The sequence below is a fragment of the Phalaenopsis equestris genome, unplaced genomic scaffold, assembly GCF_001263595.1.
Source record: "Phalaenopsis equestris unplaced genomic scaffold, ASM126359v1 Scaffold233733, whole genome shotgun sequence".
NCBI classification, from domain to species: Eukaryota; Viridiplantae; Streptophyta; class Magnoliopsida; order Asparagales; family Orchidaceae; genus Phalaenopsis; species Phalaenopsis equestris.
This window is the reverse complement of record NW_018251669.1, coordinates 11,811-25,488: the sequence shown is the minus strand read 5'-3', so window position 1 is coordinate 25,488 and position 13,678 is coordinate 11,811. Positions and strand designations below refer to the sequence as shown.

Sequence of the window (13,678 nt, the reverse complement as noted above, 5' to 3'; positions counted from 1 at the left end):
GGGTTGTCAATTTGGCTCGTTCGTGAACAGCTCGTGTTCAGCTCGTTAAGCAGCTCGTGTTCGGCTCGTTCGTTAAGCCTAACAAGCTGAACACGAACAAACTTTTAAGCTCGAAATGTAAATGAGCGGAACACGAACAATGGTTTGTTCGCTCGTGTTCGGCTCGTAATGGTTCGAAAAAAAAATTATATAACTTTTTATATAACAATATATTACAAATATTATTTATATAATATCATAATAATATATTATATATATTTATGTCTAAGTTTAAATCATAATATCTCATGTGACAATGTGGTTAGTGCATTCTTTTGTATATATTTGATACATGTTCGAATCCCACACTTTACATATATTTTTCTCAATTTAAGTTTAACGAGCCGAATACGAACAGAAATATTTTAATCGAGCTGAACACGAACACGCTGTTCACGAGCCGATTTCAAACACGAGCTATTTCGAACGAGCCGAACACGAGCCAAGCTTGAGCTCGCTCAAGCTCTGCTCTTTTACAGCCCTAGTCCAGCGTACGCAACACTGCGTATGTCATCCAATGGAAGCAAAACACCTAAGCAATGCCAGTCCCACCGCATATATTTTAAATGCTCCTCGCACGACGGAACGTCGGTAATGCTGCTTCAATACATGACCAATAAACGACTTATAACCGCCCTTATGGTACAACACCAATAACCGATTAGTAACTCTGGAGAAACCTCAAACCCTCTGTACCGCAGTTGTGTCATGTTGTGCTAACCTCCAGACCATATGTACTGATCGTGTAACGTTGCGGTAATCTCCAAACCCTATGTATCGCTCGTTTAACTTTGCAGTAACCTCCGAAAACTTTTCGCCAGTTCTTACATAATCATGGGTCCGTACCGTCTCAATAACCACCATGTAACCTTCGCTTAACTCCCGCAAAATGTACTGCTCAAATACCCGTGGTAAAAATTTAGAGGACAGTAAGAACTCTTTGTTGAAACAGGGTTGACGTTTTCGTTCATGCCTAGGGTTGTCTTCCTCTCGAACGTTAAGGTACTGTTTAGTGTTTCACATTTGGATTGTGAAGCAAGATTAAAATGGAGGACATCGACAAAACTACTACCGTGTTGGAAGAGGCGAAAGTTGCACAGTTTGACGAGGCGGAGAAGCCAGACCTGGAAAAGATGAAGAAGCTGGAGGTCGAGCAACCAAAGCAAATGGCTAAGGGTGGTCGTAAGAAGAAGAATTTACAAGAGTCAAAGACGGAGGCAGTGAATCTATTAAGAAGCCCCAAGCTGTTTCTAGGTATTTTGAGAACTTGGTTTGTTATCGCTGAAGGTTTTGTTATGGTGGTTTTTCGTGATCGTAAATATCATTGTGAGTTGTAAGACTATGTTAAAAGTTTAGAAAGTTGAAGTTGAAGTTTATTTCTTAGAAAAAAAATTCTTAAATCTTAAAAGATTTTAATTTTTAAATTTGTGCTTTGAAGAGAAAGTTTTGAATTTTAAAAAGGATTTTAATCTTGAGTTTTAAAAGATCTTCTTAATTTTGAGTTTTTAAAATATGGTTTTAAAATTAGGTGCATTGTAAATGAATTTTATAATTAAATGAGTTTGATTTTGTAAGAGATTTTTAATTTGATTCTTTTTTACTTTACTTTGAAATCATTTTCAAAATAAGATTCTTTTTATGAGAAGCATCCTTTGAGCTTGAACTTTCTTAAATTTCAAATTTTAAGAATTTTTTTAGCATATTTTGTTAATATACAAAGATTTTTATTAGGTATTCATATTCATCACATTCTCATGTGTTTTCTTTTTTTTTTCTCTTTATATACATACACATTTATACAGTGGTCACTTTACATATGTATCACATTTAAATAAGCATGGGTTAACATTCAAATAGAAAAGCTCTGTCCAAAGAAATATTATAAATGTATGCTTATACTTAGTAGTTTTGATTACTAATTACATTTATTGTTGCAATTATTTTCAGTTAACCCTATTTGTCATCATTCTAACGTTTATATGATGTTAAACTATTTTGTTGCAATCTTATAGGTTTTTTAGCGTAAAATCAATGAATTGCATATGTCGTTCATCTGCAGTATGAGAAGCTCTTGATAAGGTCCGGTCAACCATCGATGACCACACATGGAATAAATTGGAAGCCATGAGTTTGTTTCAATTTTTTGAACTCCCTCCATACCCTCAAAATCATATTCTGACAATGTACATAATTAACTGTTGGGATATTGATCGAATGACATTTCAGCTGGGTGGGAAAGAACTCAGATTTGAAGCAGACTGAGTAGCCCTCCTGATCGGCATGCCCAATAGAGGGTCAACAACATACTGTAATAAAGCTCTGTCCTGTAGCATGGATGCGAGACAAATGAAAACCGAACTTATCAATTTTGAGCCAGGGCAGTCATATGATTGCTTTGTAGAGTGTAGAATTATTAATAAAGTTTTTATGGACTAATTTAATTTTTCCTTCAAGCAATTTTAGAGTATCCTAACAGCTGTCTTCTCTTTGCGAGGATGTAGAAACTTTTAGCTCGTATAATTGGTCTGCTATAGTATGTGGTTTTTTGATTGAGCAACTGAACCTATGTGTCATGAAAGTAAGGACGGATCAGCCACTTAGATACATTAATGGTTTTGTTTTCCTCTTAACAGTTTATTCTCTGCACATTACTACTGAAATCTCTTTTCATAATTTTGTACATACCAAATAATTATTTATCATGATTCAAACAGCTCTGGTTTTACGAGTACACGTCCTTGGTCGTCCCAGCAGTTCCCGAGGCTAGACCCCAAATGCTGAAGTAGCAAGTAAATGTTAGATGAAATGCTTTAAGATTCAGCTAGCCTTTAATATGCTCAGCCCTGCCAGGGTGAATTCAATAATTTTCTGTAGAAATTGGTATTATGGTCATGTTATATATTGATTGACATTGATTGTCTGTAATTTTTTGCAAGTTTATGATTTTTTTCTCAATGTAAAAGAAAGTGAATATCACTTACTTTCAACTTCCCCTGAAGAGCCATCCAGTCCTGCAAAGCTTCTCCCACAGCGGGAGACCCCTTCCAGACCACAGTCACCCATGTTGGTATCTCTTATAGTATCTTATCATATCGATCCTCAACCAACGCACAGACATACATTTGAACAAATGAGCAAATGACTTGGATTTGAAGAGATTCATGAATTATTGAAAGATCAACAAAAAATTATATTGAACTTTCAAGTCTTTGTTGAAAGTCATTTGAAACAGTTAGAGAATACGGTCACAGACTTAAAGTGTCATGTCATGAATGTAGAAAAAATAATAAAACAACTAGATGGGAAATGGTCGAGGAGATGGGTCAAAGAGTCCCCATAAAGAAGCTTGATCCAAAGGATTAAGGAAAGAGTAAATAGAAGAAAGAGGATTCTCAGTTCCCCATATGTTGTTTTGGAAAGGAAGAAAAAAAACACCAATAAAGGAGCTGATTGAAATTGTACATGAAGAGGAAGCAGGTGTTGATTAGCAACCCAAATCTCCCCAACAAGAAGTTACAATTGAACATAAAGAGAAAGAGGAGCAGCAACCGGTCACTCATTATATTAGTGAGGACTACGCTGACAAGGTATGGAATGTTTTCTTCTAATATTTAAATATGGGCATTAAATATTCTGAGTTGCTGATCTTATAGGTCCAGCCAGCATCACAGGTGATCGATTTTTCTGTTATAAATGAAATTGCAGATTATATGCGGGAAATGATCGATCTATGTTGTAGAAAATTTACAGACTTGTTAGTGCACCTTAGTTTTTGGGTGTTCTGCATTACTATTGTAACTATATACTGAAGTAATTATATATTTCAAGTGCAGGGGTGACCTAGTAATTGATATGGGACATGTTTCATTGCTGAGACGTTATCTTGATGAATTGTTGGGAAACGGTTGGTTAGGCAATGAACATGTGGATTGTTTCGCTATGTTGAAGGAGAATAAGCGATGTAACACACAACATATGTATAGATCGTACCTATATGTGTCTTCATGTCGTTGAGTAAATTTTAAAAAATTAACATGTTGTTGAGCGCATTTACACAAATCTAACATGACCATAATTTGTATGTAATTTTGTTCTTTTTAATGTAGTTGTATAGACAAGAAAACGTGAAACCCTTTGTCGTGCATATTTATAAATGATTCTATCAAAGAGGCAAAGTTATTACTTATACCTATAATAAATAATCAACATTGGACAATTCTTGTTGGGGCATTAACGGAGGGGAAATGTAGACTTTATGACTCCTTACCCAATGCATTTGCATATCACCAGTGGCATTATAAGGCCTCGCACCAAATCACTAACTATTGCCACACTCTAAATATATAGATTGAACCATTTATTTATTGACTCAACTCTAAACATGCAGATTGATCATTTGTTAAGGGATGTCGTGGGAAGCGTTCCAGGTTAATTTGAAAAAGTGGTCAGTTGTAATGGCCAAAGGAATTCCAGTGCAAAGTAAGAGTTTTGATTGCGGAGTTTTTGTCTGTAAATATATAGAGACACTTGTACAGAAAGAGAGAGGCAATTGGGCAGAGAAAAAGGGGTGGCAGGAATTGATGTCATTATTTAGAGCTGAAATTGGATATGACATTATTAAATTCGCGTTGTCAAATCACAATAGGTTTGAAAGGACAACATTTCTTGCAGCTTCTAAGAATTTTTTACTGAGATTTAAAAAATGGATTGAACATAATTGATATGACTTTTATCTGTGCCATTTTATGAGATTTATAAATATCTCTTCTATTTGCTAGGAATTTTATCTACTCATGGCAGGTTTCTTGATGACTGGATCGTCTCATTCCTTCATACCGTTTAGTTTTCTGAAATAGTTAACGTTAACTAGCTTTTTTATAGGAGGGTTTGCTTAGATTTTAATATTTTTTGCATTACTGATGTTATTTCAATATAAGCTTTGTTCTTAGGTTGTTTGTTTAATTTATTTTCCTTTGTGCAACATGTTGTTTGGAGAAAATAAGGTAATGATTGTATGAAGGTTAATATTCATGGAAGTTGATGATCCAAAAGTGCAGGAGCTGAGAAGGCTTCAGAAAGGAAACCAATAAATGTATTTGTTTTATGGAACCAACAAACGCATTTGTTTTCTGTCCGCATTTGTCAGTGTTGGTTCCACCTTCAAGCAAAAGTATGGGCGGGTTGGTTTGCTGGTTATAATTGTTTTTTGCTTGTTTTGGGTGGGATTGTACATGGAAGTCGATCCTTAGGTGAAACTGAAGTAGTGTATATAACTGTTTTATTTGTAATAAAAATTGGGCTTGATTTAGTACCTTTTCTTTTCTCCAATGCGTTTTGTTGGTGGATGCTTTTAGGCTGTATACGGAGAGGCAATAAGAATGGTTTAGGCTGTATGACGTTTCTTTTCTTTGGATTCTTTGCTGCTCTTCTTAATTCTGCATTCAACGTTTGGTTATATCGGTGATGATGGCTGCTGCTAGGCACATTTTCTTTTCATTACCTCTTTGTCGGGTGATAAGGGCTTGTCAAAGATTACTTTTTTATGGTAAATTCATGAATTATGAGGATCCCTTTAAAATCATCATGCATCCAGGTGAATTATTGTATTTGAGGATCCTTGATTCTTCTACTTGGCTTGCGATGTGGGACTTCTTTTCATTTGGAGACTGGTTTTGATTTTTATCGTGAGAGGTGCCCTTTTTGGCCCGTTGTCCTTATGATTTTGGAGATACCGTTTCTGTTTCCTAAAGTGGTTCATGGAATCATATGTGAAGCTGTGCTTTCATTATCCCTGTAAAGCTTGTTTGTTGCACCTGGCAGTGGTTCCATTTTTTTTGTCGCTGTGTGAATGTCTTTCTCATAGGCAGTTTTAATGGGTTGCAGTTCCTAATGTTGGCATATTGGGGCTTGTTGTTTCTCTGGTGAAGAACAAATGTAACTTATCTTTGACAAGCTATGGAGTCAAAACAAAACCATTTTCATGAGCAGAGGATTAACCTCCAACTCGATATTTCCATTCTTTGGGAAGAAACTCTTTACATTAGTCGTAGTAAGCAAGGTGATGAATGGGGTTAGGAAGATGTGGATGAGGGATGAGAAGTATGGACCAAAGCTTATAAGAATTTATCCAAAATTTGGCATCATATGCAAGGATAAAAATATCCTGATTACAAATGCCTCAAAACATCCTCATAAAAATAACAAAAATAGACTATTTCATCAAAAACAAGTGCCTCAATACAAGTCATCCTCCACACAACAAATGGCTCAATACAAGTCATCCTGGGAAGTATCCCGATATGTTGCTTACATCCTGATTAGAACCTGAGTGAAAAAAAAAAACATATTTGTAAAGTTTATTCATTAAAAACATCCAGATTAAAGAAGATGTCAAATTACTTACTGATTATGTATTGAATTCGTCATTATGGCGGTGTACGATTCCATGGACCATGGAGGAAAGAAATTCTGTAGTTGAAAGAACAAAAAATTTTAAAAAAACATACAGATCACAAAAAAAATTTGCACGTTATTATCATCATTTCGCATTATATATCGACCTGTGTTAGAAAATCAGGCAGTGAGGACATGTTTGGATCATACTTTAATGTTTCTGGTTCTTGGTTGGTTGAAACTTCTATCGGTTTTTCTGTTAAAGTGGTTATGGGTGAAAAACATGTCTAAAACATCTAAAAACAGATTTTTTTAATGAAATATACCTTTTGCTTTTTTTTTCTCTTAGTAACCTTTTGGCCTGGAATTAAATATTCCTTTAGGGTGGTTCGATTCGTTATTCACCAGATTTTTGCTTTTTTTTTTGCTTGTTTTCGTGACTTAGAACCTCTTCCACTTATTATGTCATCAATATCCAACAATAATTTCTTCATTGAGTCCTTCATGCACTGCTCAGCCTCTGCATTTCCCTTTGCTTTATTAGTAACTTGATAATGTCATTTTTTGCATGTCTTTGAAATATTAGGTCACCTTTACCATCATTCCACGTTTGTGACCGTTGGAGATGTTTGTATCCATAACTACTATACACATCTCTTTTGACATTTGTAGACCATCTCAACAGGAGATATTTATCTGGGGTTTTCTTAATATATAGAAAATTTAATACTCGTAGAGAGTGTGCACATAATAACCCCATCATTTCAATTTTTTTTACAGCTACATTAAACCTCCAAACTGAAATGGTCCAAATTTACAATCCAATTTGTGTTTGTCATGTGATCATCCAAATTTTTAATGAAAAATTCATCTTCATTGTTTACAGAAGCGTGTAATTGAAGATCACATAATCCGTGAATAAACTCTTCCTCAAACATAGTGTAAAGCTTTCTTGAGTAAAATGTAGTTGTCTGCTTCAGTATTGGGCTACTTTTCGCAACTGGAGTGAACATAGATTGATTGCACTTGTGATCATCGTCCTTCTCGTTACGCCTCCATGTTCTCATGACATATTCAAGGCACAAAAAACAATCAGTAGTAGAACTTGAGGGCTTAGCGACACTATGACAAATATTATTCGTTGGCTCACTTCTCTGGGTGGATAAAATTCTCATTCCAAATACATCCTTATTAAAAGTTGTAGCCCACTTATCTTTGATGTTGTACATCTCATGTAGCCACACGTTCTCCTATAGATTACCAGTCTCAATCATCATCTCCCATGTATTATCAAATTCCTCTGTAGTCACACGTTCTCCCATGCATTTTCTTATACACTTATAAAAAAGATTAGTGAGTATTTTATTCACCGCCCCGTAGTGAACCTTTGTAGGCAATTTCTTGTATATGTGCCGCTGACATAATCTGTGTGTATTTGGCAAAATATGTTCTATGGCTTTCCCCATTGCCTGATCCTAATGAGTGTAGATTATAATTGGATGATTATCGCTCATAACATGGATAAAAGTTTTAAAGAGCCATTTAAACGACTCTGCCGTCTCCTCTGACAAGAATCCGATGCCAAAGAGAACATTCTGTCAATTGTGGTTAGCACCAATAAAAGGAGCACAACACAAGTTACATTTATTTAATTTGCAGCTAGTATAAAAAATAATAACATCACCAAAGCAGTCATAATCATACATGGACGTGTTGTCACTCCAAAAAAAACTCACCAACCTACCACTCTCATCAGTTTCGAAGTCTCATTCAAACATGCTATCATCAGCACATCGCTCTATAAACAATTGCAATAAAGCATTGGCATCGTCATTTTCAATTTTATATCTTTTCTCTCTTTGAATGAGATTGAAGACATCTATCTTAGTACACTTCAGGTTCTCTACTCCCCCAACTTTTGTGGCTAGAAAGTTAAACACATCTCTAGGTCTTATCCCTAACTGTGTCATCGATCTAAGAACATTTGCATTGAATTCACTTATCTTTCTGCTGGAAAGCAAGAGGTGCTTATCACCAGGGTTTGCTAATGAGTGTTTATGAGATTCAATGAATTTTTTGAATGTCCAATCGCCTTTGACATCAATTGCGTATCCAATAATCGTCAGACAACCACTTCTTGTGCCTATTCTTTTGTATTTAACAGTTTGTGCGACATTCAGCTCTTTCTTGAAACCTGTTTTTCCACATACAAAGTCCTTCATCTTAAGATTCCTGGAGTTCGGCCAGAAAGTGTCGTGCTCCTTACGAACACTAAATCCGATATGATGAGCGTAAGCACAATATACTTCGTAAGCTTCTTTCTCATTGTGGATCATCGTTTGAAGTAAAATATTTGTAGTTTGCTCCGTACATGTAGGTCCACTTTCATCAAAATGCACAAAATATAAAACTATATTAAACTCAAAAACAGGTGAACAAACAAACAACCCTAAAAAGTCATATGTTCCTTCCATAATAAACATTCATTACTTTAAAAAAACACACAAGTTGGAATATCCTACATTAAACCCTAGTAATAACAGCTCAACAAACAAACCAAAAATCATACACCTTTACAAACATTCACCTCCAAAAAATTATGGTAAACCCAAAAAATAAGAACACCCTATCGGATGGGCAATAAAACAGTAAACCCTAGCTGCTTAAATAGCAACATTCGCGCTCTCATAATTTGAAGTATGGTTACCAAGCGCGCACGCTCATATTTTGAAGGAAGGTTATCAAGCAGTTACATAGAATTTACTGCAGCGGTACCGCACCGTGAATTGGCGAAAGGTTTTCGGAGGTTACCGCAAAGTTAAACGATTGGTACAGAGGCTTTGGAGGTTACCACAACATTACACGATCGGTACATATGGTCCGGAGGTTACCGCAACGCTATACAGCCGTGGTACAGAGGGTCCACGGTTTCTCCAGAGTTACCAAGCGGTTATTAGTGCTGTACCGCAGTCTGCATAGGAGCGGTTACGGGTCGGTTATTGGTCTGTATTGAAGCGGCATTACCGTTGTCCCGCTGCGCGGGTCGAATCGACGGGTCATGCGGGGAGTATTTAAAATGTACGCGGTGGGACCGGCATTGCTTAGATGTCATGCTCCTATTCAATGACGTACGCAACACTGCATATGCTGGACGTACGCAGCGCTGCATACACTGGACGTATGCAAATTTTTTCCATGTTGATGAAGCTATCCTTTCCACTAATGCAAGTTTATATGTAGTTAAAAAGGTTCATAAGCCGCTGGTTAAGTTTCAAAAGAGCTCAAGTATGTCCTTTAATATTAACAGATGTCAACTTTTCTTAGGTAAGCATGTTGGTTCATCTAGGAGATGCTGGGTTAACAATTATACTAGGTTTTTGGTGGTTGAATTGCCCCTTAAATACCTGGGAGTTAATCTTCTGAAAGGAATAAAGAAACAAATACAATTTGATGATGTTGTGGGAAAAATAAAAAAATAGAATTGGAGAATAGACCAATTCTTTTCTTTCATTTGGGGGAAGAATCACTTTCCTAAGAAGTGTTTTTAATACTATTCCTTTATATGCTCTCCAAGCGTTAGAATGAAAACTAGCACACAAATACTGCTAGAAAGATTATTTAATAAATTTCTATGGGCTGGTGATAAAAATAAGAAGGTGCAGGCGGGGTGGGAAAACATTGCAAACCACTTGAAGCAGGGGGGCATGGATTTAGGGAATTGCATCATATAACAGGAATTAATTGTATCAAGTTGTGGTCGAACTTCAGGAACTTGAATTCCTTGTGGGTAAAGTACTTGAATGCTAAATATGATAGGGCTTTGCAACCAACACAAGTTGTTTTTAAAAATGGGGATTCCAAAATTTAGAAAGGCATGCATAAGCTAAGGAATTATGCTGTAAGAGCTATCTTCTGAAATCTTGGAAAAGGAAACATTTCCTTTTGGAAGCTCACATGGTGTTTGGAGGATCTCACTTGGTATTATAATGAGGGTAATGATGAATTTAAAGTTTCAGACTGCTTGCTAGGGAACATTTGGAATTTGGAGGTTCAGGTAAGTCTCATGGGGAAGGATTCAGCTCGCGCTATCTCCAGAATTCCATTTAATAGGACTCAAGAGGATAAAATTCAAACTAAATGCTGAGGTTGGTTCATCCCAAAATGATCTAACTTTCTAGAAAATGTAGCTAACTGATAAGTTAAAATTGAAAGCACGTCCATGTCATGTACAGTTGCTACCTTTCTTGGGTTCACTCTCTCAGAAGGCCATTTAAAGTTATTTATAGTCATCTCCTCAATCAGAGAATAGGCCTCATCAAATGACTTTGACATAAGTGACCCACCAGTGGCGACATTTATAATAGACTTAATAGATCCTACTAAACAATTATAAAAAAATTGAATTATCAACTAATCAGGTAGCGCGTGATGGGGGCATTTCCCAAGAAGTTCCTTGAATCATTCCCAAGATTCATAAATTGGCTCACCTTCATATTGAAAAAATGAAGTGATATCATTCCTCAATTTAGCCATTTTTAAAGGCGGGAAATGCTTAGTTAAGCATTTTTGTGCTAAGTCACTCCACATCTTAATTGATCCAGGTGCTAATGAGTTTAACAACATTTTGACTTTGCCCCTCAAGAAGAAAGGGAAATGCCTAAGCCTAATAATTTCATTAGATACACGATTATAACGAAATGTAGTACAAGGTTATAAGAAACTCGCTAAGTGTAAGTTAGAATCTTCAGACGGAGTTCCCCTAAATTGATTGTTTTGCACCATTTAGATGATAACAAGTGTCAGTTTGAATCTGTTAGCTTCAACATTAGGGGACTAAATGCTTAATTGAATTTCATCTTCCATAGGGTTAACATAGTCTCTTAATGGTTAATGTTCATCATGAATTGATCCATAAATTGATTTTTGAATTTTAGGTTTGCTATGTGGGTTGTTCGCCATCTCTCCTATGAGTTGTTCAAGTCACTTTTATTTTTTTATTTTCTAATAGTTCTCTCTAACTCAAAATCATATGGTGCAAGCACATAGGCCCTACACTACGCATAAGCAAACTATAGAATCTAATAGGTAAAATTCACACACAATCACACAAATAAAATATTTTTTATTTTTTTTAGTTTTTTAAAAATAGGAAAAACAAATTAAACACAAGAAATTAACACCAAAAGGTTTTCCAAGTCTAAGAGCTACAGGTTCAACTAAAATTCTCCAAACTTAAATACACCGTTGTTCCCCAGCAACAGCGCTAAAAACTTGATACCCACTTTCAGGTGCAACTACACATGTCATAACAGTAATATTAGATTTCTAAGTCTGGAATGTCGATCCCACAAAGGACAAGGGAATTAGACTTGGGAAAAGTTCTAGCCTACTAGTTTTGTTCCTAGCTTGGAATTTAAATTGGGTTACAAGTTCTACAAACTAATCCTATATTATCTAAAGCAAATTTAAAGTTTAAATCCTACAAAAATCCTACTTAACTAGGTGTTGAATTGATGAATTTCAGGGTCTAAAGCTACCCTCCCTTATAATGATGGAAGAGGAGTGCAGGAAATGAAATGTGCAAATTGTAAATTTGGCTAGTGATAAATATGAGCAACTTTTTTCTTTACCCTCTCCCAAGTGCATAAACAAGATTGATTAAAATGACTTTAATTCCTTAAATCCGATCTTGAACCCCTCAAACAATATTTCCCTAACATTTGCATCTCCCTACGAAGCATATCCACATATACTCCACGGTTCAACGTGACTAACTTAGTTGATTCTGCCATAACTCTCCTAAGTCATTATGGTTCACAACACATTTTAACATTTTACTTTGCCAGAATAAAAAGTAAATGAAAATATTAAAATACAGTTCCTTAAAGTGTAATTTCATCCATAAAAAATGTGCAAAACATAAAGAAATTTAAACATTCATTTCTACACATCAGGGGAAGGCAAACTTTCTTTGGGGTGGGATAATGGAGCTAGTAAGGATCTTTGTATGGAATTTGAGAAGGGCATGGGTGTCAAAAATCTACTTGTGACTGACTATTGGTTTGATAATAACTGAAATTTAGATACTTTAAAACAGTTGGTTAACTTTGATATGGCCTTAAATATCTCAAGGATTCCAATCAGTAGAACTGTGAATGACAAATTGATGGCTATAACAAGTTCCTCCATATCAATTTCTAAAACATTTTATCAGCACTTGCATCACTGGACTACTGTTGAATTGGGAAAAAACATCTACCAGTTACATCTGTCTCCTTCCATCTCATTCTTTATTTAGAGATGTCAACACAACCTTCTTTCATTTGATTATATACTAAAGCTCAAGGTCTTGAGTCTCCCCTCTTGTTGCCTTTTGTGCAAAGAGGAGGAGAAATCTTTTAACCATGTTTTTCTTTTTTGTAGGTTTGCTAGACAGATATGTGGGAGAATTGGCGATAAGTCTCAAGTCACCCAACCACTTCATTGATACCAAAATCTACAACAATGTCTAACTAACTAGAGGAAATATTAGCACCATCACCTACTGGAGAGAATTCCTAGCATCACTTTGTAGTTCATATCGTTAGCCCAAATTTTTATGAAGCATGAGCAGCAAGAGGCTAAGGTGGAGAAGATTGTGGCTAACATCTTGGAATATATCCACCAGATTATCACTTGGGAAATACAAAAGCACATTATCTCAGAAGAATTCACTATCTACCACCAATTATGGAACAAATTGAGGGGAATTTTAAATGCAAGAGGGACTTTTCTAGAGGAAACCACAACATCATTGGATTAAATTTAACACAGATGGAAGTTGGAGTAATTTTAAGGTTGGTGTGTGTGGGGTCTATAAAGATAAGTTGGGAAAACTCTTATCATTTTTCTACTCTCCTTGTGGGGCCAATAATGCTATTGAAGCTAATTGTTGGACGGTTTGGATGGCTGTCACATTAGCCGCTCATCTCCGTTGGAAGTTTCTCCATGTTGAAATTGATTCACTTTTATTGGTATAGACTCTTCTTGGCTTGTGTCCCGCTCCATGGAACCTCATCATCAGTTTGAAGAAAATTCAAGCTATTGCTGCTAATCTTCAAGTATTTGGATCCATATCCACTGGGAGGGTAATCAACTTGTAAATTGGCTAGCTATCTTGGTCTCCCTTTAATTAGATGCAAACCCATGTATTTTTGGTTTTCTGGTAATAGAATTTATTTTGCTTATATATATATATGTGCATCAT

At 35.8% G+C, this 13,678-nt stretch overlaps 2 protein-coding genes across 2 annotated transcripts in view; both read right to left on the bottom strand.

The window, feature by feature from the left end:
- Nucleotides 1-6,152: 6,152 nt before the first annotated feature.
- LOC110038759 (superoxide dismutase [Fe] 2, chloroplastic-like) overlaps nt 6,153-13,678 on the bottom strand; it is a 9,029-nt gene continuing 1,503 nt past the window's right edge. Inside the window, exons 3-4 of the mRNA XM_020743658.1 lie at nt 6,443-6,507; nt 6,153-6,363 (exon numbers count right to left, since the gene is read on the bottom strand). The gene's annotated coding sequence lies outside the window, so the exon portion shown is untranslated. The remainder of the gene's footprint in view (nt 6,364-6,442; nt 6,508-13,678) is intronic.
- Nucleotides 8,199-8,768, bottom strand: LOC110038760 (putative protein FAR1-RELATED SEQUENCE 10). The gene has a single exon (XM_020743659.1). It carries the CDS (start codon nt 8,766-8,768, stop codon nt 8,199-8,201), a length of 570 nt encoding a protein of 189 aa, XP_020599318.1.

Bases quoted from the DNA above. Each gene is read 5' to 3' on its own strand.
- LOC110038760 (XM_020743659.1), bottom strand. From the start codon at position 8,768: ATGATCCACAATGAGAAAGAAGCTTACGAAGTATATTGTGCTTACGCT.